The following is a 26,650-nucleotide window of genomic DNA, read 5'->3' on the forward strand; positions in this document are numbered from 1 at the left end:
CCCAGGAGTTTGAGGCTGCAGTGAGCCATGATTGTGCCACTGCACTCCAGCCTGGGAGACAGAGCAAGGCCTTGTCTCAAAAAAAAAAAAAAAAGAGGAAAGAAAAGAAAAGAAAAGACGCTAAATAGATATCTTAAATTGAGACATAAAGATTACAGAAACATGAAATGTGTGAATGCATTTTTTACTCCAAAATTTTGTGTATACTTTTGCATATTAAAAATTTACATTACTCTTGAAACATGATTTTGAGAAACTGTTGGTTCTTTAACACATTCTTGCTTATTTAATAGCTTTTCCTCCAGCCCCATTGCTGCTTCCTAAAAATCCACACTTAAGCGAAAGCCCCCTCTGATGCTGGCAAACGTTTCTGATTCCCCAGCCCACCACATGGGTATTGTTAAGTTGAATTGGAAATTTCTTGCTTTTTTTTTGTAGATCAAAACCAATCAAGTATCAGCAATTTCATATAGTTCAGCCTAACACCATTTCTCTTTGATTTTCCATGGCCCTTTATCTGGCGCTGTCTTGTCCACCTTGGACTGTGAGCCCCCTTGAGGGTAGGGACTGCAGCTTATTTCTCTGAGTCCTGCCCAGAGGAGAGAGTAGACGCTGAATAAATGCTTGCTGGCTGGAATGGAGTGAGAGAGAGCGTCACCGTTGACTTACCTTCCTGTGTCCTCCCTTTCAGCAGCCCACATGTGCAGCACCCTGGAGCATAACTGTGCCCACTTCTGCATCAACATCCCTGGCTCATACGTCTGCAGGTGCAAACAAGGCTACATTCTCAACTCGGATCAGAGGACTTGCAGAAGTAAGATTGCTTTGCTGATGTATTTGTGGTTTCTTCCTCTTCCCTCTTCCTCTCTCTTCTTTTATCTGGGCTCATTTTATTCATCTGTGGTGCCTCACCCACCCCAGTTATCACCTCTTGGGGACAGAAATAAAGTTTGGTATTTTCTGTTGACCCCATCACAGTGCCTAGTCCAGAGCTGGGCACATAGTAGGCCATCAGGAAGAGTTGGAAAGATAGGTAGAAGCACCATCTCAGAAATAGCCTCTTTGAATGTATGGACTGGTCTCCTTTACTTCCAAGCTTGTTCTTTAGCAGGGACTACGAAGAACCTTTTCATCCACCGTCTTTATTAACAGTACCCTAAGGAACTGTTTCCATGTTTTATTATCTTCTATAAAGCGTGGATTTAGGAAGAGTTATTAACCTTGGCTGGGAGTGATTATTCAAGTTCTGTTTTAGAGGGGTGCAGGGACCCACTTGCTTTGGTGTGGGACACTTTATAGGTGTCCTAGATTTTAAAAAGGGGGTAAGCAGATGTAAGATATTAGAACTCGCATTCTCTTTTTTGGGTAAGTGCCAAAGACTAGACAGTATACTGATATTTGAGCCAGCACGAGGTAGTCTACCCCTTAAAGGACAGAATTACTCATACACTGAGTACTGTGTCCTTACTTTTTAAAGTTATGGATAAAGCCACTGAGTTAACCCACAGATGACCAGGCTACCAAAAGCAAGTCATGAGGAAGACCAGCCCACATGGAAGCAAATAAAACTCAGCTAATCTGACACTTAGTTCATGCCATACATAACTGTTGCTATGTGTAATTGTTGCAATGTGTCGTTGTTGCAATGTGTCATTGTTGTTATACCTCATGGCAAGCAATTAAGCATTAATGGAAAGCAGTTTGCACAAATGGCTGTAATTAGTGTCACATTTATAGAGGCCAACCACCTTTTTCATGTTTCCTCTCACTTTTTTTCAGTTTCGGGGTTGAGGGATTGGCTGGAGTTCTCCCTGCCCCTCAAGATTAGGTAACATCTACTTGACCCTCCAGTTCTGTGTGGCCTGTGGAAGCCCAAAGCCCTCTGGACTCTGAATCGCAGGGGTGGGGTAGGGGGTATGTGTTCTTAGGCTCCTCTCAGACCCCAGGATCCCAAGTTGAGTGCAGCCTGAATCATCCTCATCTTCCACTTGAAGATCTGACGCTTCCTCAAAATCCACAACAAAAAATCACTCCCACCAAATACTCACGGGTTTCTTAGAGTTTCCTAAAGAACTGGGGGAGCCTGGGAAAGGTCATCTCACACACTGCTCAGCAAACAACCTAGAGATCTCATTAGACACTCCCCTCTAGACACCTCCACCTCTTCAGGTGTTCCACCTCCCCACAACCATCCTCTGGAGGCACCCTTCCTCCTCTTCAGGCATCCTCCCCTCTGCCCCAGATGCTTCTCTGGCCCATCTCAGCCTCCCACCATCTTGCCCACTCCCCTCCTGCCCTTTCTCCTTCTCCTTCTCCATCTCCTTCTGCTTCTCCTCCTTCTCCTTCTCCTCCTTCTCCTTCTCTTTCTCCTCCTCCTCCTTCTTCTTCTTTTCCTTTGTTTTTTTAAGACAGGATCTTGCTCTGTCACCCAGGCTGTAGTGCAGTGGCACAATTATGGCTCACTGTAGCCTCAACCTCCCAGGCTCAAGCAGTCCTCCCACCTCAGCCTCCTATCAGGGACCACAGCTGCATGCCACCATGCCTGGCCAATTTTTGTAGAGATGAAGTTGCTCAGGCTGCTCTCGAACTCCTGAGCTCAAGTGCTCCATCTGCTTCAACCCCCAGAGTGCTGAGATTTACAGGAGTGAGCCACTGTGCCTGGCGCCCTTCTCTTCTTAGGAGCACAAGGAATTCCTCTCCTTGCCTCATGTCCCACTGAGTGACTGAGATCTGGGAATCTGCTGATATTTATTTTCCGTGGGCTGGCCTAGCCAAGCCAGAAGAATTCTGACACCAGCAAATAAAAAATAAAATGTTCTGGCCCTCATTTTATGAGCAAGGCCTTCCCCCACACAGCACGGTTTGCCAGACCCCTGCCTGGGCCTACCACAGGCCCTGATGTCCCCCGGATCTCAAGTACTGCTCTGGCCTTGGATTCCTCCTGCCTAGGGATGTGCCACAGGAGGACATGAAGCAGACCCTGCCTGGACTTCAGACAGACTGACCGGGGGAGGGGCAGGGAGACCCAGGCGGAGAAGGGCTTAGAGCTCAGGGCAGGGTTTCTCAAACTTCAGTGACTAAGAATGAGCCAGGAAACTGACTCCTGGGCTCACCCTCAGAGATGCAGAGTCAACAGGTCTGGATTTTCAATGAACTGACGAATGACTGCCACACTTTGAGATTCACTGGCCTCGGGCAGTGAGGGGTCCCAGGGAAGGGCTTAGCAGAGCTCTGCTGTCCCGTCTGACCCAGCTCTTCAGTCACCCTGAAGCAGTTAAGCCATCTTAACCTTCAGCCCGACTTAGCTTAATAAGTGTGTAGTGATAAAGAACAGCTCTCTCTCTTTCAGAAGAGGATAATACTAATAACTCTTTTGTTTTCCCAAAATCGATATACCAGGGGCCTTGGTGGAAGAACAAGGCCTTCACTGTCCACAGATCTGGGCTTGAACCCTGACCTTATCACTTACCAACTATGGCTGTCTCACTCTGAGCTGGTTATTTAAACTCCTTGACTCTTAGTTTCCTTGCCCATAAGATGGGAAGGGTGGTAACAAATCAATACCTATCTCACTGATTATGTCCTTGTTAGGCCCTGTTTTTGGTCTAGGGGACAGTTAAAAACTGTGCCAAGTGAAGGCTGTGCCATCTACTGACCCCTGCTGATGAGCAGGGACCTGTGCCTGCCAACACTGAGAGAAACTCACAATGGGCCTGGAGAGGAGGAATGTACTCCACTTCTGGAAGCTATTTCCACTTAATTTCCTTGTCCTGGGCATAGCTGGATAATCTCCCAGATGAAAAACCATGTGGGTGACACCTCTACCCCAAAGCACCTCTTACTCCCTAAGAAGTGCTTGCCATTCATTCTTCCATACAATCATTGATTGGTTCATTTATTTTTTCATTTAACAATTGTTTTTGAGTATAAAAATGTGCCAGGCAGCATGCAAAGTACTGGAAATAAAATAGTGAATAACACAGCAATATTCTTTCTTTTTTGGAGCTCACATTTTTGCATGGGAGTGAATCAAATAAACAGGGTAATTGCAACCAAAAGTGACTGCAATCCACGTCCACCTCAGTGTGCAACACATGAGGTCAGGCCTAACTATAGCCATTTGTTAGGTGTTTACCATGTGCCAGGAGCTTTCCTGAGTGCTTTATATCTTCTGTCTCATTTAATTATCACAATGAGCTCTTAAAGTGGGTTTTATCACTCTCATTTTACAGATAAGCAAAATAAGGAACAAAAAGATTAGATGATTTACCCAAGCTCACATGGCTAGCAATGTGATCAAACCAGAATCCAAATCCTGTTATGTCTTGCTCTTGGCCATCATTTGAGACTGTCCCATGACCCTAGAGGACCCCCAGATGGCAGCAGGACAACCCTTCAATCAGAAAACCTTCCCCAAGCCGGGAAGACAGATAGGTTCCTCAGCCCACTAATCCCGGGGAGACTTAGAACTAATTCAGGACTAACATTCAACAGATTGTTACTTCCCCAAGTCCACTGCTAATTGCTGTGGTACTGTCATCACACAAAATAATAGTGGGAGGGCCTCTTCAGCAACTGCCTTCAAATACACACACACATACACACTATAGAATATATATATATATATATATTTATATGTCCCCACCATTGTATATTTGTAATTTGTGTGGAGAGGGAAGGCAGACACAGTTGATCCACACATTCTTTGAATGGTGATGGACCTTGGCTATTAGACTTCTGGCTTCCTCTCTTATGGAACTTCAGAATTCTGTCCCCTCCCAGTGTCCCAGAGGGGTGATGGTTCTTACAGAATCAGGTTATTACAAAACACCTGAATCCCATATTCAGACAGCCTGGATCAACGGTTGAGCTGAAATCCTACTTGTCTATGATTTCCACTTTTATCCTATTTCTGCCATCTGAAGCCATATACCAAAAAGTTATTTCCTTATCCAAATAGAGAAAGCCCTTCAATTATTGTAGAGTGTTATTCCCACACATCGCTTCTCGGCCTTTTGGCTAAGATCAAGTGGAGTGTTATTCCCACACACTGACCCCATTCCTATCAATTTTCTCTTCTTCAGGGAAAAACACATCTTTTGATGACCTAGTTTTGGGTCTCTTCACTGTCCAGGTAACATTAAAGAATCTTAGCTTCCATCACTTCTTGGCCTTTTGGCTAAGATCAAGGTGTAGAATTTTATCTTCCAAGTTGTGTCTATATGGGCAATTTTGAACATACTGGACCTCAACATTGTGGATTCCTTCCGCCTTTCAAAAAGTCTTCCCTATCCAATACCATTATATGAGATATATGCAAAAGCATCAGCATAATACTAGAACAATGGAATTTTATGTTCCTTCCTTTTCCCATTTAAAAAAAATGGGGGGAAAGAAAACCTCATGAAGTGTGCCCCTCTTCATATGCTATTTCACCTTATCCTTCCCCTTCCCAGAATTCCTGTCCTACTAACAAGAAAGAACTTTATCTTGTTTCTTTTTCTTGATATATTTTCAAAATAAGGCATTTTCCCTTTCTTCTGGAACATTTAATCTATCTGGAAGCTGATGATAATGCAGCATTTAGAAAAATCCATTTGGCAGAAAATGTAGACTTCTTATCCAGCTTAAATTTTTTTTTCTTCTCTCAAGAACAATACCAAATGCATTTTACTGCTTTCATTCTTTGGAAATGTTCCCAACATTATTTTTCCCAAGCTACATAAGTGATTTAATAGATTTATGTTACAGTTTAAACAAGGAGCATGACCCAGAAAAACCACTGAATTATTAGAGAGAGATAACTATAACCAACATTCTTCATGAATTTAGATGTGAAAATTCTTAAAAATTTAGCAAATAGAATTCAACAATATGTAAAAAGAACAATACATCAAGACCAAATGGAGTTTATTCCAAGAATGCAAGTTTGGTTTATATTCAAAAATCAATCAATATAATTAATCACAGTGGCCAGGTGTGGTGGCTCATGCCTGCGATCCTAGCACTTTGGGAGGCTGAGTTGGGCGTATCACCTGAGGTCAGGAGTTTGAGACCAACTAGCTAACATGGCGAAACCCTGTCTCTACTAAAAATACAAAAATTAGCCTGGTTTGGTGGTGCATGCCTGTAATCCCAATTACTCAGGAGGCTGAGGCAGGAGAATCACTTGAACCTGGGAGGTATAGGTTGTGAGCCGAGATTGCACCACTGCACTCCAGCCTGGGCAACAGAGTGAGACTCCATCTCAAAACAACAACAACAACAACAACAAAAAGCCACTAAAACTAATAAATAAGTTTAGCAATGTTGCAAGATAAAAAGTCAATATACAAAAAATTACTTCATTGTATTTCTGTACACTGGCAACAAAAGTCAGAAATTGAGATTTTAAAATACCAGGTATAATGGCATCAAAAATATGTAAATTAGGGATAAATTTTAAAGATGTGTATGATTTACACACTGAAAAATATAAAAGATTTCTGAGATTAATTTAAAAAGACCTAAATAAATGGAGAGATATATCCTATCATGGACTGGAAGACTTAATATGGCCAAGATGTCATTTCTTTCCAAATTGATCCATAGATTCAAAGCTCTATTTTTTTAGAAATCGACAACTGATTTTAAAATATACATGAATGTGCAAAAAAACTAGAATAGTCAAACCCAGTCAATTCTCATTATTTCCAGTAGTTATGATCTATAAAATATACATAAACACTAAATTGCAAATTCTGAATCATTGCTCCTAGATGAAATACAGAGTTTGGTTCCTGAGAGCTTCCAATCACAACATTCGTCAATCAATACATAAACTTGCTTGATGTTCTGTTTAAAAACACGTTTTTGAGTATATACTGTTAATTCATTAACATTGAAAGCTATTGCTCATGTTTGAACAAAGTACTTAGGAACAATAGACAGCAGATCAGCACTACTCTTGGGGGCCATTTTCAACAGCAAAATCACCAACAAGAAGTACAAAAAGACAAAAAATGTGGCACTGCATAGACCACAGAAAGGATGCTTGTTTATGGGATGAGAGCTGAAATAAGAAGACAGAACATTGCCTTGTTTGACCTTACCTGGGAATATGTGTCCTGGGTGACTCAAATTTTTTGCCACTCTGTGTATGTCCATGAATGGCTGAGAAAGTGTCATGGGTATTGACTTGGGGTTACAAGCAAATTTTAGCAAGTAGGCAAATTCACAAATATGGAATCTGTGAATCATGCACATTAAACAAAACTTCAAAAAAGATAAAGTTTGTCTTTAAATTTTGTTTAAACTACCTGATTTCAAGACTAATTATAAAGCAACAGTAATCAAGACAGTGTGGCATTGGTATAAAGATGAACATATAGAGCAATGGAACAGAACAGAATCGAGAAATAAACCCATATGGATGTGGTGAAATGATTTGAGACAGAGTGGGAAGGCAATTCAATGAGAAAACAATAATGTCTTCAACAAATGGTGTTGCAGCGATTGAATTGCCATGTGCAAAAAAGCAAGCAAACAAAAGGAACGTAGATCTTGTCTTTACCTCATACCATGTATAAAAATTAATTGAAAATGTATTCTAAGCCTAAATGCAAGAGCAGACACTATTAAATACCTTGATGAAATGGTAGAAGAAAAATCTTGGTGACCTCAGGTTGGCAAAGATTTCTTAAATAGTACACAAAAAGCTACAAAACATAAAAGAAAAAAATCAATATACTTCATCACAATGAAAACATTTGCTCTTCAGTACTCTGCTACTAAAATGAAAAGGCAAGCCACAGATTGGGATAAAACATTTGCAAAACATATGTCCAACAAAGGACTTTAGAATATAAGGAATTCTTAAGACTCAGTACCAAGAAGACAAACACCACCATAAAAATGGGCAAAATATTTGAACAGACACTAAACCACGGAAGACATATGGGTAGCAAAGAAGCACATGAAGAGATGCTCAATGTTATCAGACAGGAGATATCACTATACCTCCACTAGAATGGATAATTTTTTTTTTTTTTGAGACAGAGTCTTGCTCTGTCACCCAGGCTGGAGTGCAGTGGCGTGATCTCAGCTCACTGCAACCTCTGCCTCCTGGGTCGAACAATTCTTCTGCCTCAGCCTCCAAGTAACTGGGTCTACAGGCACACGCCACCAAGCCTGGCTAATTTTTTTTTTTGTATTTTTAGTAGAGATGGGGTTTCACCATGTTGGCCAGGCTGTTCTTGAACTCCTGAACTCAGATCATCTGCCCACCTCAGCCTCCCTAAGTGCTGGGATTACAGGCATGAGCCACTGCGCCTGGCCAGAGTGGATAAATTTTAAAAGACTGACTATACCATGTGTTCGCAAAATTGGGAACTGGAATGCTCGTACACCACCAGTGGTCATGTAAAATGGTTCAGCCACTCTGGAAAACAGCTCAGCGGTTTCTTACAAAGTTAGATATTTACCTATCATGTGACCCAGCCATTCCACTTTTAAGTATTTACTCAAAAGAAATAAAAGTTTATGTCTAAAAAAAGATTTGAACACAAATGTTCACATCAGTTTTACTTGTAATAGCCCCAAACTGAAAACAACTCACATGTTGATTAACAGATGAATGGGTGATACATTGCAATACATGCATCCTGTATAATACTCCTCTGCAGTGAAAAGAATGCACTATTGAAACATGCAGTAGCCTGGATGCATCTCCAAATCACCATGCTGAATGAAAGAAACCAGACCAAAAAAACAGAACATACCATGTGGTTCCATTTGTATAAAATTTTAGGAAATGGTACCTACTCAGTAATGACAGAGAGCAGATTAGTGGGTGCTTGGGGCCAAGGAGTGGGGAGCAGCAGGGAGAGGGATTACAGAGCAGCTTCAGGAAACTTAGGGGGGTGATGACTATGCTCATTATCTTGATTGTGGTAATGATATATTGATAAGCCTGATTTATCAAACTGTACACTTGAAGTATGTGCAGTTTATTGTACGCCAGTTGTCACTCAATAAAGCTAACATTCATTAATCAGAACAAGGTTTCGGAAGTAAGTAGTGGCGCTGGACCAGACTGCCTTTCTGGAATAGCTTGTTTGTGGCATCAGTGGAGGATGAGAGAAGGAATGTAAGCAGGGATAAATTATGGAATGATTTGATTCTCAAGCTAAGTTCCAACAGTGTCCTTTGTTGAGTAGGGGAATTGAACACAGGGTGTCAAGGGCAAAACCAGGTCATTTTAGTAAATTGGGCTGGATGTATGTGCTGGATTAGAGGTAGAGAGTGGGGCAGGGATGCCTTCACTCATCTGCTCATTCATTCAATACCTGTGGATTTCCCTCTATGGGCCTGGTACTCTTATGGGGTATTTTTCTTACATATTAGGGACCCAAGAAACATTCAGATCTTGGCTTCCCTTTTGCCCCCCACACAGAGAGCAGAATATAAAAGATCCAATTAGAGAACAATTCTAATCAGCCCAGTCAATTCAGTGTATGTTTCTTACACCCACAGAATTAAGTAGGAGACCACGGCAACCATCCCAGCCCCAGGGAGGAGTTTATGATATCAGATAGGTGATGGCTGGTGGGGTCAGAGTAATTGAGACTGATGGATAACTTCAGAGAGGAAATCTAGTTTTCGGGGCAAATGGATGCGTCCAAGAGAGAGCCCACACACGTGGTTGGGTGCAGCTGTAGATGGAGAATTCCAGTTCAAGGAAAAGGCCTGGGCGGTATGTGCTTGGTGGTGGTCATTGACCCTGAAAATAGATGAAATCTTGGAGGCAGAAAGTGGGTGTGGAAAGTGAAGGTCAGGATGTGAAGCTTTGGGGCAGCCCACAGTCAGAGCGTGGGTCAAGGCTAGAAGGGTGAGCAGGCCGCACGCACACACACGCAAAGCAGCTGCCTTCACTGACAATCAATAGCGGCCACCTGAGCTGTGGCTGAGCTGCTGTGAGCCGAAGCAGTGGGCTTGCTGAATGCGGTCATCCAGCTTCCCCTTGACTCTGGCTGTCAGGCCTGGGTCTGGGAGCTTAGGGATCATTATGTGCAGTTTGCTCATCCTCTGGCTGTGCCAGGGCACAAGGTTTTCTACAAAAGGAGGAATCTGGGGTGAGTAGAGCCCCATGGGAGAACTGAGCTGACTAAATGTGAGTGGAGAAATGCCAATTATGAAAAAAAAGTACGTATCAGGGGAACATGAGCTTGAACCTTGCACAGCTTTTCCTCCGCTTGGCTGTTTTTATGAGGACCCAGGCAAGTGGTTCTCAAAGTGTGGTCCCCCCGGAAAACAATATCAGCTTTGCCTGGAACTTACTAGAAATGCAGGTTCCCAGGCTTACCCTAGACCCACTGAATCAGGACCTCTGGAACTGGGGCCCAGGAATGTGGGTTTTCCCAAGCCCTCCAGGGAATGTCGATGTATGCTGCAGTTTAAGGACTACTGACTTAAATGTTTTAAATAAGATCTCTCCCTGGGAGCATCCACTCAAAAGGGGGTTTATATTAAGAACATAATGTGACAACATTTGTTGTCAAAATTGGTTTGGAAATTGAAAAGCACTCTACAGGAATAGGACATTATTCTTGTTTGTTTATTTATTATTTTTGTCAACCTCATTCACTCAGATTTAACTGTATTTTAAAACTTTGTTTCAGAGATTCCCCCCTTCCTCCTTTTCCCTTCCCCAAGGAAAACTAAAATCTTGTTAGTGAACAGGAGAATTGATTGAAAACAAATTCAACTGCTGCGGGAAAGGAGGAGACTAGGCACAGCTGGAGTTTGCCTGAAAGGATAGTTTTTCTCAGTGACATTGGGTTTGTTTTGTTTCTTTCCGTGTAGAAGCACAAGGCTGATGACTCATTTACCATTGGAAGACTTTAAATCCAAACTGCAGTTGTCAAAATAAGATTAGTGCTTTCAGACGTGATGAAAGAGAGGGCACGGTCTCGAAAATGCAAGCTTGGGTTTTGCCTGCATTTGTGGAGCCCTAACTCATAGCAAGCTTTCCTGTGGGAGTGGGCAGAGACCCCATCGTTTACCCAGTTGAGTGAAATGGCAGCCCTAATAACCCATTTCTCCTTCTCTCTTGCTGTGATAAACAATTTCTGATTTCTACATCTCAGGTTAAATAACAGCAAGAGCTATAAAAAGTAGAGGGTGTCTGCTAAAGGTGTTCATTTACTTTAACTCCAAAGACGAGATTAAACTGTCATTGGTGTCAACAGCGTGCAGTGCAGCTTGTCTAAAATTCTGAAACGTTGGTGAAAACCCTTTGATTTAGCCCTGGATGATGGCCACAGCCTTCGCCCCGTGCTCCGTGCTCCCTCCTCAGTTCTCCCTCCTTCCGGTGTAAGCAGATGAAAGTTTCCAAGTTCTCTGGACTGAGATGCAGGCGCCAGGGATTCTGAAGGAAGGCACTTACATCTAGGGTGCATGGGAGCCTCTGGGGAAACTGTGGTTGGGTTTGAACATAGCTTTGGGGCTCTTGGCAGCAAATCTTCACTAATTAGTTTCACCTGGGAAGACTGAGTTATTCCCTCTTAAAATTCTCCAGGCACTGAAAGAAGCAAGCAGATTTTGCTGACTGTCAGATACATGCTAATGGTTGCCCCCTGGCAAGGCATATCTCAGATTTGGCCAGGTCTTTTTGTTATGAAATTCCAAATTACCTACTTTGCTGTATCACTTCAATTTAGCATAGAACTCAAAAACCAAACTTGGCCAGAGGTACATTTTAGAACGTTAGGATCTAATATTCATGTTTGTAGTGTTTTTTTTTTTTTTTTTTTTGAAGCAGGATCTCGCTCTGTCTCCCAGGCTGGAGTGCAGTGGCACAATCATAGCTCACTGTAACCTGGAACTCCCTGACTGAAACGATCTTCCTACCTCAGCCTCCCTAGTAGCTGGGACTACAGGCATGTGCCCACTGTGCCTGGCTAATTTTTTAACTTTCTGTAGGGACAAGATGTCGTTCTGTTGCCCAGGCTGGTCTTCATCCTCCTGCCTTGGCCTCCCAAAGTGCTGGGATTATAGGTGTGAGTCACCGTGCTGGCCCATGTTTGCAGCTTTTATAGGTACCCAACAAAGTGAAACTAATTAGAATTGGGATGTGAGCAAAATTTGGTTGAAGTTCACCTCTCTCCCATGCTTAAATAGGTATGTGCCACTGACACTTTTCCCCCTTGATTTAGGAAAGGAGAAGGATGCTAACATTTGTTGAATACTTACTGTCAGCCCTGCACTTTGGGAGGCCAAGGTGGGTAGATCGCTTGAGCTCATGAGTTCAAGACCAGCCTGTCCAATATGGTGAAACCCTGTCTCTACAAATAATACAAAAGTTAGCTGGTATTTTACTGGGCGCGGTGGCTCACGCCTGTAATCCCAGCACTTTGGGAGGCCGAGGCGGGCGGATCACTTTAGGTCAGGAGTTCGAGATCAGCCTGGGCAACACGGTGAAACCCCGTCTCTACTTAAAATACAAAATTAGCCGGGCATGGTGGCACATGCCTGTAATCCCAGCTACTTGGGAGGCTGAGGCATGAGAATCGCTTGAACCTAGGAGGCGGAGGATGTAGTGAGCCGAGACAGCGCCATTGCACTCCAGCCTGGGCAACAAGAGTAAATCTCCGTCTCACCAAAAAAAAAAAAAAAAAAAAAAAGTTAGCTGGGTATGGTGGTACGTACCTTTAGTCCCAGCTACTCGGGAGGCTGAGGTGGAGGGATTGCTTGAGCTCGGGAAGCAGAGGTTGCAGTGAGCCTAGATTGTGCCATTGCACTCTAGCCTGGGTAACAGAGCCAGACCTTGTCTCAAAAAAATTAAAAATAAATAAAATAAAAATATCTTCTGTGAGACAGATGCTTTGCCCATCTAGATTATCTCACTCAACCCTACAAATAAGATGTTTAACCTCTTTATGAAAACTGAATCTCTCGAAAGTCCCTTACTTGAAGTCATCACCCAGCTGGGGCCAAGTCTGGCTCCAAAGTCGATATTCTTTTCACCTGCCTGCCTCACCCCTACCCTTTCTGAGGAGACGTAACTGACATCCTGTCCTCCCCCAGTGGTGGCTCCCTTCATCATTTTTCATATCACCTCTTTCAGGTCCAAATAAAAATTTGGAGAAGGTCAAAATCATCTTTTCAGTTCACACTGTTAAAAATGGAAGCCTGCTCTCTCACCACTCTCAACTCCCCTTTCCTGCTTATCACGTATCACAGATTTTTACCTATTTGCTTTGTTTACTATCAATCTTCTGTCAGGGGTGTGCTGCTAAATGTTTAACAATCAGGTCTCCAGGAGACAAAAGCTCTGATTTGTAGTGTCTGCCAATTTCCATGGTGTAAATACTCCCACCATGGACATTTCAAGCTACCAACTTGGCCTCTTTGAATGCAGCTGTGGGAAGAGATGCACATCATTGTGTGAGTCAGTACGAGCTGCCTCTAGCACATGACTGGCCCCTCACTGGACCATCAGCTCTGTAAGGGTAGGAATTTTTCTGTTGTTGTCCACTGATTCACTGTTGTTTTCCCAGCACTCTGAACCATTTCATCATTGAATAGATTTATTAATTCAGTCATCCACAAATCCTTTTAAAATTGGCCACCTGTCAGATGCTAGATATTTGAACTAGCATGCTGAGCAAGACAAGCACTGTGGCTGCCCTATGTGGCAGGTGAAATAGACATGAAATAATTAGTTGCAAATTAAGCATTAAATTATAATTGTGATGAGGATTACAAATGGAAACTCTAAGGGAGGACTTCACCCCTAGTGGTAGGTCAGAGCTTCCTGAGAAAGCAGCCTTTCAGGTGAGTCCTAAAGGAGGTATGAGAGTTAGGTAGGGGAATGGAGGTGAGAAAGAGGCTTGAGCATTCTAGGCAGAAGGAATGACCTTTGCAAAGGTCCCAAGACATGAAGAAGCTTGATTTGAAAATGGAGAAGGCCGTGTAAATGGAGGAGAGAAAATAAGAGGAGGCTTGAGATAAGACTGGAGAGGTGAAGGGGTGCGTCTTGTAGCCCCCTTGACCATCACATTAGAGTTTTTGGACTTCATCCTAAAGCAGTGATAAGCCATTAAGGGTTTTAAGCAGAAGAGAGGCAGGAGCAGATTATTCTGGCTACAGGAGAATGCTAGGCTGGGATGAATACAGGAAAACCAGTTAAGAGGTCGCCATGGCTGTTCAGCCAAGAGATGATGGTGGCTCCATGGTGGCGGGGGAGATGAAGAGAAGTAAATCCAGGATTGACTGGGTCTGAGGGGTACAGGAGAGGGAGGACTCTCATGACTTTCAAGTTTCTGTTCCCATCTTCAACCCCAGGGTAAAAGTTAGCTATTCTAAAAATTCATCTCTGCTAAAGAGAAATTAAAGAATACTTCAGAATCATCCCCAGCTGTCCCATTTCTGCCCGGTGACATTTATTAATTGAGACAGTGCTCTAGGCTGCCCAGCAAGGGAGGCTGTCAAGTCAACAATAGATGGCTACTAAGCACCGACTGTGTGAAGTGCATGGCATTATACAGGCACTGTAAGGAACACCAAGTCTTAGAGAGATGGCCCTGTCCTTCACAGAGCTTACAATTGTAGGTAAGAGAAATGAGTTAGGAACATCTGACAACCCTGTGCTTGTGTCACATGAGTATGAGAGTTCATTCATCTATTCAACAAGTACTTGTTGAGCAAGGACAATGTGCCAGGCACTGTGCTAGATACCAGGATGGAGTGGATAGCAGGGCACACAGGTTCCTTAATTGTCATGACAGCTTTTCTGGTGTCCATAGCTGGGGGCTGGTTCTGAGATGTCATTGTGCTCTTGATACAGGACAAGTGAGCCCCAAAGTGGGGCTTAGCCCATGAGTGTTCTTGGTTTTATCCAGGAAAGAATTCAAGGGCAAGCAGAGGTAGAAGTAAACAGCTTTATTGAAGAGACAGTGTTACAGCCCTGGCAGTGTTACGCCTCCGTGACTGCTCCTGCAGAGCAGGGCTATCCTTATAGGCAGAAAGTAGGTAGTAGCTCAGGGCAGTTTTACAGTCATATTTATACCCACTTTTTTTTTTTGAGATGGAGTTGCCCAGGCTGGAGTGCAGTGGCACAGTCTCAACTCATTGCAACCTCTGCCTCCCAGGTTCAAGTGATTCTCCTGCCTCAGCCTCCCAAGTAACTGGGATTACAAGCACCTGCCACCACACCTGGCTAATTTTGTATTTTTAGTAGAGATAGGGTTTCACCATGTTGGCCAGGCTGGTCTTGAACTCTCGACCTCACGTGATCCACCTGCCTCGGTCTCCGAAAATGCTGGGATTACAGGTGTGATCCCAGTGGCCTATACCCACTTTTAACTGCATGCAGATTAAGAGGCAGTTTATGCAGGAATTTCTAGGGAAGGGATAGTAGCTCTTGGGTTGTCAGGTCATTGACACGGAGGGGGTGGTAACTCCCAGGTGTTGCCATGGCAATGGTAAACTGACATGTCACACTGGTGGGCATGTCTTATGGAAAGCTGCTTCTGCCCCAGCCCTGTTTTTGCTAGTCCTCAATTTGATCCTGTGTCCAAGCCCTGCCTCTGGAGTTGAGTCCTGCCTCCTACCTCACTCTGAGCCCTCTTCTGGTGTGTGAATACCTCTTGCTGGGGATGAGGAGAGGCAGAGAGACTTGGAGAGAATTTTGTTCCCATCTCAGTCATCTTCTGAGGACCCCACATCTAATGGAGGAAGGTATTCTTAGGACTTTAGGGCCATTCCTCCTGGGAGGCAGGGCATCTGGTCCCTTTTCATTGTTCATTCAGCAAATGAACTCTTATGGAGACCAAATACATGTGCTAGGACACTGTGCTAGGCTCTGGAGAGTCAAAACTGACCTGCTTATAATGGGGCAGACAGCCGTGATCAAGTCCTTCCAATACCATGGGATCAGTGCCGAAATGCTAGAGCAGAGCCATGTCTATAGTGCTGTGGGGGCCCAGGGGAAGAAGCCTTAAGTCCAGCCAACTTGAAGCAGGCTTCCCACAGGAGGTGACATTTGACTGGGGTCGTGAGCCATTCATGGGGGTCACCAGGTGGAGAAGGTGGAAGGCTGTGCTGGGGCATGGGGAGCTCTGGACACAGTGCTTCTCATCCTTCAGTGAAATCCTCCTGGCCTCAGAGAGAAAGAAGGGCTGTTTTTCAAAAGTATAAGAAATCATCCAAAAACATCTGTATTTGTTTCAAAAGGAAATGGCCACTGCCAGAAAAACAGCAAAGTTGTTTTGTCAGAACCCAGTCTGTATTTATTCCTTTGTCTTTGTTTAATTAGATTAATCCCTGAATGGTTTCCCTTGGGTCGGTACAAATCGCTCGTGGCCATAAATCCCCAACAATTCTAAAAACAGTAAGAAAGGACAATCCGCGTGAAGCCAACTGGCAAGCTTGCTGTTTGTGGGACAGTTTTGGGATGTGAGTAGTAATCTTGTACCTGCACATAGGTGTTTGGGGTTCTTTTAGCCTCTTGGAGAGGGGAGCAAGGGCGACAATCACTCAGATTTGTTTATAAGAGGAAAGCTGAACCTTAGGGTCTCAGTCATTAAAGGGGGAGACTGACTCCTGGATCTGGGCACTTTCCCCATGGAGGATTGTGGGGACCTTTTATCTGTTAGGTTCAATGACATTCAGCCTGGCTGCACACTGGGGCTACCTGGGAGCTTTGACAAACACCACTGCCCAAATCCCACCCCCTGTCAGTCTGATTTAATTGTGGTAGGGAGTACCTTGGCATCAAGATTTTCAAAGGTCCCTGCTGCTTCTGTAGATGGGAGCTTGCAGTTACTCACAGACTCTTCTGTGGATATCCCAGCCCGTCCTGAAAGGAACAAGCATATCCTTGCCTTTCTCTACCTACCCTGTGCAGGGAAGCCTTTTAGAAAAAAAGATTGTTCCTTCAAGGTCCTGGTTCATTGCTTTTGAAATGGTGCTTTCAAAAGGGTTCTTTTGTAACTGGTTAATTTTTTTGTCTTCCTCCATTATTATAAAAGTTCCCGTTAGAAAATTTGAAATCAGACAATTATAAATAAAAGAATGAAAAATCACCTGTATTCACGCCACTACTTGGTAACCATGGTAGGTAGGGTTCCTGCCAGACCCCTGATAGGGGCAAGGCAGCATCTGCAGTAGAGATTGGGAGGACCCAGGTGGAGAAGCTGCTGCCACCCTTCCAGAGCTGGTTCCAGCATGCTGGAGCATCACCTCCCAGCCGTCAGGACTTCATGCAGGGACACTGCCCACCCACTTAGGGAGCTTAGAGTCTAGTAAGAGAGACACAGTACATCCATCGCTCCATAAACACATAGGTAGTTAACATTATGATTCATGCCAGAAGGGAAAAGTGCAGGAGTGGGCTGACAGCCGATGAGTGAGGCCAAAAGTTTAAAGAATGTTTAAAGGTCCTCATAGCAAGAGGTTAATTTTCTCATCACTATTCAGGCAACCTAAAGCTACTTCAGCCCGGAACTCGGAAACCTACTGCTGTTCCCAAGAAAGCAATGCTTTTCATTGAACTTTGCTAGAGGTCCTTAAATTCTCCCAGACCTGAGAGGATCTGTGGTGCTGCCAGACTTATCCTTCCAAAGCACAGCGTGGGTGAAATTGCTGGTCTCCCTTTTTAAGGTTTTTCCCTTGAGTGGTCCCCTTTGCCCGCTGATTAGAGTTCAGCCTACTCAGCCTGTGTGCGGAGATCCTTCTGCCTCTGGTGTCAAAATGGTCTTTCCCATCCTCTCTTCTGCTAATTCCCCTGGAATTTCCAGAGCAGAATTCAGCTGCCACGCCTCTCCTGCTTCCCTCTTCTGTTTACTCACACGTCCCAAGCTCAGAGTGCCGTTTCTCTTTCTCCATACCTGCCAGCCTTTCCCAGTCCTCACTAGACTTGCAGTAATCTGTCCCAGTTCTGAACTCCCATAGTTTTCTTGGCACTTCTCTTAGGGATTTTTATCATGTCCTACCTCGCATGTTAGTTATTTAGGTGGCATCTAACAGCCACTCTGGCCTTTCTGTTCCTCAAATAGGGTCAGTTTGTTCTTCAGGACCTTTGCATTCACTGTTCTTTTGGCCAAAAATACTCTTCCTAAAGCTTCATGTTGTTAACTCGTAGTAGAATACAAGCTGCGTGACAGCAGAAACCCCTTGTCTGTTTTGTTCACCACGATACCGCCAATGCCCTGGACATAGTATGTGCTCAACACGTATTTATTGAGTAAATGAATGAATATCGTATGATTCAGACATTTCTTATATCTCTGGCCTGGCTCATTTAGGTTTTGTCATTCTTTGATTACTCACTACGATTTTTGTATTAGCTGAAGTTTTCTTCTGGTTATGGGTGTTTTCCTTACATCTGAATCCACTGGAAATCTACATTGGACTTTCTGGTTGGAGTTCCCAACTGGAAATTTAAGATATAAACATACTGGTGAGAAGTAAAAGAATTTGTGTCTATAAGGCCTTTTTTTTTTTCATCTACTTTATTGATTTGGGAGTGAAACTTCTTTTAGGAGTTTAAAACCAGGATTCTTATTTGTAGAATCTTAGACCTAAGCGTTTTTAAAATGCGATGATGTAAGTTTTAATGTTTAAAATTGTTTAATGCATTTAATAGAGATGTTGAATCAAATCAGCTTTTATCTTTTTAAAAATCAATTTGATATTTCATATTTATGTAAAAGCATAATAAACTATGAAACTCAAAGGTCTAGAAGATGATATGAAAATGTAGCCATTGGATTCAGGAATTAATCAAGCTTTCTAGGTAATTAAGTTTTTTTAAATCATACCTGTTGTAGTAGTGATAGCTTTTTTTTTTTTTTTTCGAGACAGAGTCTTGTTCTGTCGCCCAGGCTGGAGTGCAATGGTGCGATTTTGGCTCACTGCAGCCTCCATCTCCCGGGTTCAAGCCATTCTCCTGCCTCAGCCTCCCACCTTCCGAGTAGCTGGGATTACAGGCGTGTGCCACCACGCCAAGCTAATTTTTGTACTTTTAGGAGAGACGGGGTCTCACCATGTTGGTCAGGCTGGTCTCGAACTTCTGACCTCAGAGGATCTGCCCGCCTTGGCCTCCCAAAGTGTTGGGATTACAGGTGTGAGCTACCGCGCCCGGCCAGTGATAGCTTTTAAGCAGAGAAAATTCTCTTTAATATATTCAACCCCTTTAATGCTCTCTGATTATCTCCAGTTTTAATGGTAAAATCACTGGTACAGCTAGCTGTTTCATGGTATCCAAGCTGTTCTCCTTGCTGGGAAATAGTGTTAGAGACTGAGTCAGTGATGGATGGAAGATGCTTTTAATCTTTTCATCCACCAACATATTCTTAGTTCTGTTGCAGTAGATACATACTGTAAGTCCGTTCCTACATTGCATGTGAATAAACAGCCAGAGCTTAGCACTTTGTGGACATGTAATAAATATTTGACCAAAATAAGACCATGAATAGACATGTATCTATTTCTCCCAGGTAATGTTATTTACCTCTACCTAACCTCTTTTGGCTTCTCCGTTTTCCTCGTTTGTTACTAGGATGAATATGTAGAGCACAAAGAGGGTTTTCAAAGAGCTTTGTCTCATTCCTTCTTATACCAGCAACAGAGCGAGATTCCGTCTAAAAAAATTATTTAATGTATTTCATAGAGGTGATGAGTAATTCCAACTTTGAAAAATGTGTTTTTTTTATGTTATTTATTTATTTTAAGACAGAGACTCGCTCTGTCATCCAGGCTGGAGTGCAATGGCACGATCTCGGCTCACTGCAACCTCCGCCTCCCGAGTTCAAGCGATTCTCCTGCCTCAGCCTCCTGAGTAGCTGGGATTACAAGCACACACCACCACACGCAGCTAATTTTTGTATTTTTAGTAGAGATGAGGTTTCACCATGTTGGCCAGGCTGGTCTCCAACTCCTGACCTCAAGTGATCTGCCAACCTCGGCCTCCCATAGTGCTGGGATTACAGGCGTGAGCCACTGCACCTGGCTGAAAAATGTGTTTTTATATACATGTAGAAACTCACCTGGAAAGAAAACTCACCAAAATGTTAACAGTGGTTGCCTCTGGGTAGTAGGATTACAGATGGGGAGATTACAGGTGAATTTTCCTTTATCTATTTTTTTATGTTTTCCAACTTTTCTTCTATGATCACGTATCAAACCTTATAATGTTTTTAAAAGTTACTTTGGTGAGGGCTCTGGAGTTGCTTGTTGCCTCACCCTGGGCTGGGAGCGTTCTCAGGTGTGCCTGACGTTGTGTTCTAACAGCGTGACTTTGCCTCAGTCCAGGATCTGTGTGCCATGGAGGACCACAACTGTGAGCAGCTCTGTGTGAATGTGCCGGGCTCCTTCGTCTGCCAGTGCTACAGTGGCTACGCCCTGGCTGAGGACGGGAAGAGGTGTGTGGGTGAGTATCCCTCCAGCTGGGCTTGGTGGGGAAGGACAAGTTAAGCATGGTGAGGAGGAGGGGAGACTCACGTGTACCTCCCACATATTCGTTTCCTCGCCTTTGGGTTTCCACAAAGTGTTCAGTTGTTTGGTGTAGTTGTTAGGCAGAATTTGAACTTTAAAGGCTTCATTTATGGCTGAGGTCAGCATTTTCTCATTCTGGGTCTCCAGTGAAAGGAACACTTATGATAATCCATGCAAATATAACTGTGTGTTACTGCATCTCTTGAAAAGGATCGGGTGGATTTTCTTCAACTTTGGAGGGTATGTTTGGAATGGCCTGACTTATATATAGCTCAGGTGTTATACATGAAATTTACTTGGGTGGGTTGCTGAGTGACACCTCAAAGACAACAGGCAGCCTTCTTCCCTAATGTCACCTATAGCTTAGTGACAGGCCAAAGTGATTGCCAGGTGGAAGAGCCCAGCCATATGGGCTCAGCGTAATCAGACGGCGTGGTCAGAGGAAACTAGCAGTGGCCTCAAACCCTCAAACACAAGCCCAGGTAATGAGGCTCAAGGGCAGTGCTTGATGCTGCAGACATCCCCCCTGTTTGTCTACAAAGCCTTTGCAACTTAACATGGTCTCATTCCTCCTTATACCAACAAACAGTGCCTGGCGGATAGTAGGTGTTTCATAAACTGAACTGAATACTTATGAGGCAGAACATCTAGAAGGAAAAGAACTTGACTGTCATCAAAACTGGAATGTAAATTTTCTGCTAAATCCTGCATTTTGTCTTCCGTGTTCTATTGTTTTCAGGACCCTATTTTATTTTGCTTCTCACAAACAGGGTATGCTTATTTTTTTTTTGCACACATAGAATTTGCATTTTCCAGCACACCTTAATTCTTAGCTAGGGATATGGAAGGCAAAAACAAAACAAAACAAAACAACAAAACAAACGTGTAGGTGGTAGCCTGCAATTGGCAGGTGAGTGATGAGAGTATTGTGGGTTTGTTTTTACACACTGATAGGAATGAAGGCAACCTCTGCCTCTGACTCTCATCAAAGGGCCACAGATGCAGCTGGTCTCCTGGACCTTAGGGTTGTTTTTCTTCTTAATCTGCTGGTGGTGGCCATGATAGTGTGGCAGGGTTCCACACCCACTACCACTAGCAAAAAAGAAGCTAACATGTATACCCATGGTAATTTTTGCTTCATTAATTTTTATTATGCAAGTAATACCCGTTCATAGAAAAACTTAAACAGATGAGAAAAATCACTATTAATAGGTTATTGTATTTTCTACCAGACTTTCTCCATATAAATATCTACTTTAAAACATTTTGTTGGACAGGTGCAATGGCTCACGTCTGTAATCCCAGCACTATGGGAGGCCGAGGCGGGCAGATCACTTGAGGTCAGGAGTTTGAGACCAGCCTGGCCAATATGGTGAAACCTGGTCTCTACTAAAAATACAAAAATTAGCTGGGTCTGGTAGCATGCCCCTGTATTTTCAGCTAGTTGGGAGAGTGAGGAAGGAGAATCACTTGAACTTGGGAGGCAGATTTTGCAGTGAGCCGAGATTGTGCCACTGCACTCCAGCCTGGGTGACAGAGCGAGACTCATCTCAAACAAACAAACAAACAAAAAACATTTTGTAAAGATTTAACAAAATGAGGTCACACTGTCTATTTTGTTTTATAACCTGCTTTTTCCCCTCTACTATTTGTTAAATGGGTAGAAACTCTTGAGTGCTGTTTGGTCAGGAGGAAATCGAGCCATTGTGAGTTAGGCTGGTGGAGGAGCTTCAGGAAACAGGATGAGGGTAACTGGTTGATTAGGACAAGGGGAGGGACAGTAGAACACAGGGCTTGCATTGGTCACAGGGAGTAGATGGGGCAGGAAGCCCACCTTGGCTCATGGGAAACTGGAGGCCACTGAAAAACCCATTTCTCTGAGTGTTTCCAAATAATTACCTGCTTGTCCGTGTGTAGTAGAGAACCTTTGTATCTCTGAGGATTTTGCTGTAACTTTTGGGATTTGACATTTCTTGAAGAGCTACAAGCATGAGAGGGTAGATGCTGTCATTGGCAGACAGCTTTGGCATGCTGTTTATCGGAGATGGGCGTTTCTCTGCGGCTGCTTGATTGCATATAAGAATGTCTGCATTTTCTCAGTGGGGATCCAATCCGAAGAGTGGGAAAATGGGAGAGACTGCATCCCATTGCAACCCAGGTCTCTTCCGTCAGATGATCCTAGCATCACCAGCCCTACCACCTTTTCCCCAATGTCCTTTACAGCAGTTCACCAAGCACTCAATCTGTTAGAGGCTGGGAGTGAGATGATTAAGCAGGCAGGACCTTTGTTGCCAGTAGCCTTTCTTAGGGACTCCAAACAAAATCCTACAAGGTTAGTTGCTGCTTGATAGGGCTGTGGTGAGTGCAAAGCAAATGATAGAGAACATAGAGGCCACAGAAGGTCAGAGAGAGACATCCTAATGGCTAGGCTGGAAGATCTGAGTGTGGAAGGAAGGGTAGCAATTGGACAAATGTCCAAGGCAGGGGGAGAGATGAAGGGCAGTGACTGTGGAGGTGGCAATGCTCTTCAAGCATTAGGGCTAAGGCTGGCCTGGGAGTGGCAGGGCCAGCTCCTGGGAGCTGGTAGGTCAGAGAGAGACTGTTACAGTGAAAAGGCCAAACTGAAAGCTAACCAGGTGGCCTAACCTGAGGGCCGGAAGGTACTTATCAAAGATGGAGACTCCAGGTACCAGACTTAGAGCAGGAAATTTAGATCAGCTACTCCATTAGTAGCTGATCTGGGGTGGCCTGTGTGTAGATGGCCAGGGAACATTAAGAACAGAGTGATCATGCCTCCCAGTTAATACAGGACAATCCCAGTTTATGCCCTGTTGGCCCAATTCTTTTTTTTTTCTTTCTTTTTTTTGAGATTGAGTCTTGCTCTGTTGCCCAGGCCATGATCACAGCTTTGCAGCCTCGACCTCCTGGGCTCAAGCAATACTCCCACCTCAGTCTCCTGAGTAGCTGGGAACACGTGTGTGCACCACTGTGCCCAGCTATTTTATTTTTTGTAGAGACAGGGTCTCCATACATTGCCTAGGCTGGTCTCAATCTCCTGGGCTCAAGTGATCCTCCTGCCTTGGCCTCCCAAAGTGTTGGGATTACAGGTGTGAGCCACCTCGCCTGATGCCATTTCTTTTTATTTTTAGACAGGGTCTCACTCTGTCACCCAGGCTGGAGTGACCTCGAATCACTGCAACCTCTGTCCCCCAGGCTCACATGATCCTCCCATCTCAGACTCCCAAGTAGCTGGGACCACAGGTGCATACCACACGTCTGGCTAATTTTTTGTATTTTTGGTAGAGATGGGGTCTTGCTATGTTGCCCAGGCACGTATTAAACTCCTGAGCTCAAGTAGTCTACCTGCCTCGGCCTCCTAAAATGCAGGGATTATAGACATGAGCCACTGCGCCTGACCAACCCCATTTCTTACCCAGCTGGCCTCATTTCTTGATGGCACATCTTTTCACTTTGAAAGGGGTTCTAGTTTGGATGATAAATTACATGATCACCCTAGTTAAGGCTGTCCAATTTGACTTAAGTTCAGCAGATAATTCCTGTATACGTGAAGTAGGAGATGAAGTTGAAGACAGCAGAAGGAACTGGATTGTTCAGGGCTTTGAAAATCAGACGTAAAGCCTAGATTTTATCTCTGAAAAAGAGCCACTGAAGGGCTTATATTTGGGTGACAAATGCAAAGCTTCATTTTTAGGAAACTCAGCCTCATGGGGAACTACAGGGTGTATTCCAGGAGAAGGATGGCAAGAAGTGGGAAGACCAGATAGGAGATTGTAGCAGTTATCAGGTGAGACAGGACAGGAACCAGCCAGGATTTGAGGTGCGACTGTAGGAAAGGAGAGGGAGACAGTAAGGAATGAAAGGAGGTGCTGTACATAAAGGGAACAAGGAGAAGTCAAAAGTAACTCTAGGCCAGGTACTGTGGCTCGTGTCTGTAATCCTAGTACTTTGGGAGGCCAAAGTAGGAGGATTGCTTGAGCCCAGGCGTTTAAGACTAACCTGGGCAACATAGTGAGACCCCATCTCTACCAAAAAATAAAAAAATGAGCTGGACATGGCCGGATGCAGTGGCTCATGCCTATAATTCCAGCACTTTGGGAGGCTGAGGTGGGCAGATCACCTGAGGTCAGAAGTTTGTGACCAGCCTGGCCAACATGATGAAACTCTGTCTCTACTAAAAAAAATACAAAATTAGTCGGGTGTGGTGGCGGTCACCTGTAGTCCCAGCTACTCCGGAGGCTGAGGCAGGAGAATCGCTTGAACCTGGGAGGCAGAGGTTGCAGTGTGCCAAGATCGCACCATTGCACTCTAGCCTGGGCAAGAAGAGCAAAACTCTGTCTCAAAAAAACCCAAAAATATTAGCCAAGCATGTTGGTGTACATGCCGGTGGTCACAGCTACTTGGGAGGCTGAGGTGGGAGGATTGCTTGAGCCCAGGAGATCAATCAAGGCTGCAGAGACTTATGTTCACACCACTGTACTCCAGCCTGGGCAACAGAGCAAGACCTTGTCTCAAAATAAATAAATAAATAAATAAGATAAAATAAAATAAAAAAGACTCCATGATCTTGAGCTTCCATGACTGTGAGAGTGATGGCAACAGTGATGGAAGAGTGATGGAATAGATTTTCAAAAAGATTGATGGAAGAGTGACAGAATAGATTTTCAAAAAGACAAGACCAAGTGTGGTGGCTCATGCCTGTAAACCTAGGACTTTGTGAGGCCAAGGTGGGAGGATTGCTTGAGACCAGGAGTTCTAGACAGGCCTGGGCAATAAAGCGAGACCCAATATCTACAAAAAAATCAAGAAATTAGCTGGGCATGGTGGTGCACACCAGAAGTCCCAGCTACTCAAGAGGCTGAGGTGGGAGGGGTGGGAGGATTGCTTGAGCCCAGGATGTTGAGACTATAGTGACCCATGATAGTGCCGCTGCACTCTAGCCTGGGCAACAGAGTAAGACCTTGTCTCAAAAAATAAAAATAAATGTTGGGGTGATAATTAGTAGTCATAGACAAGGTGAATTTTGAATTCAGGTTAGACACCACAAGGACATGTCAAGAGGAAGCAGAAAACTCAGCATTAACATGACAGAGAGAGTAGAATCAATGCGGCAGTCAGGAAGCAGCATAGTTTATTTACTAATTTCCAGTTATTTTCTATTTTAAATATTTATGTGTCGGTTGGTTTGTTTTGAGGGCATCTAGACCTTTAAAACAGTGCTACCTGGGCTGAAATCCCAACTCTGCTACTTGCTAGGTGTGTTAGGCCATTTGCATTGCTATAAAGGAATACCTGAGATTAGCTAAAAAAAAGGTTTAATTGGCTCATGATTCTGCAGGCTGTATAGGAAGCATGACGCCAGCATCTGCTTCTGGTGAAGGCCTCAGGAAACTTCCAATCATGGTAGAAGGTGAAGGGGGAGCAGGCATGTCACATGATGAGAGCAGGAGCAAGAGGTGGGGGGACCTGACACACTCTTTTAAGACCAACCAAATCTCACATGAAATAACTGAGCGAGAAATCACTCCTCACCAAGATGATGACACTAAGCCATTAATGAAGAATCCACAGCTATGATCCAATACCTCCCACTAAGACCCACCTCCAACATTGGGAATCACATTTCAACATCAGATTTGGCGGCAATAAGCATCCAAATCATATTATTCCACTCCTGGCCCCCATATTTCATGTCCTTCTCACATTTCAAAATACAATCATGCCTTTGCAATAGTTCCCCAAAGTCTTAACTTGTTCCAGCCTTAACTCAAAAGTCTCAAACTCCAAAGTCCGAAGTCTCTTCTGGAGATGAGTTCCTTCCACCTATAAGCCTATGAGATTAAAAAAAAAAAGTTATTTACTTCCAAGGTACAAGGTGTTATAGGCACTGGATAAATATTCTCATTTCAAAAGGGAGAAATTGGCCAAAACAAAGGGCAATAGGCCCATACAATTTTGAAACCCAGCAGGGCAGTCATTACATTTTAAAACTCCAAAACAATCTCCTTTGACTCCATGTCTTGCATCCAAGGCACACTGGTGCAAGGGGTGGGCCCCCAAGGCCTTGGTTGGCTCCACCCCTGTGGTTGCAGGGCATAGCCCTCAAGGCTGCCCTCACAGGTTGTTGGGTGCCCATGGCTTTTGCATGCTAAGA

General features: G+C 44.0%; 1 protein-coding gene across 5 annotated transcripts in view; it reads left to right on the plus strand.

Moving 5' to 3' along the window:
• MATN2 (matrilin 2) overlaps positions 1-26,650 on the plus strand; it is a 172,319-nt gene that overhangs the window by 74,642 nt on the left and 71,027 nt on the right. For 4 of the 5 annotated variants that reach the window (XM_055286856.2, XM_055286858.2, XM_055286860.2 and 1 more), the window contains exons 4-5: positions 692-814; positions 20,291-20,413. In XM_055286856.2, coding sequence (XP_055142831.1) covers positions 692-814; positions 20,291-20,413 — 246 coding nt within the window. The remainder of the gene's footprint in view (positions 1-691; positions 815-20,290; positions 20,414-26,650) is intronic. The other variant, XM_055286857.2, reaches the window with a different exon arrangement.

Source organism: Symphalangus syndactylus, chromosome 7 (genome assembly GCF_028878055.3).
Source record: "Symphalangus syndactylus isolate Jambi chromosome 7, NHGRI_mSymSyn1-v2.1_pri, whole genome shotgun sequence".
NCBI classification, from domain to species: Eukaryota; Metazoa; Chordata; class Mammalia; order Primates; family Hylobatidae; genus Symphalangus; species Symphalangus syndactylus.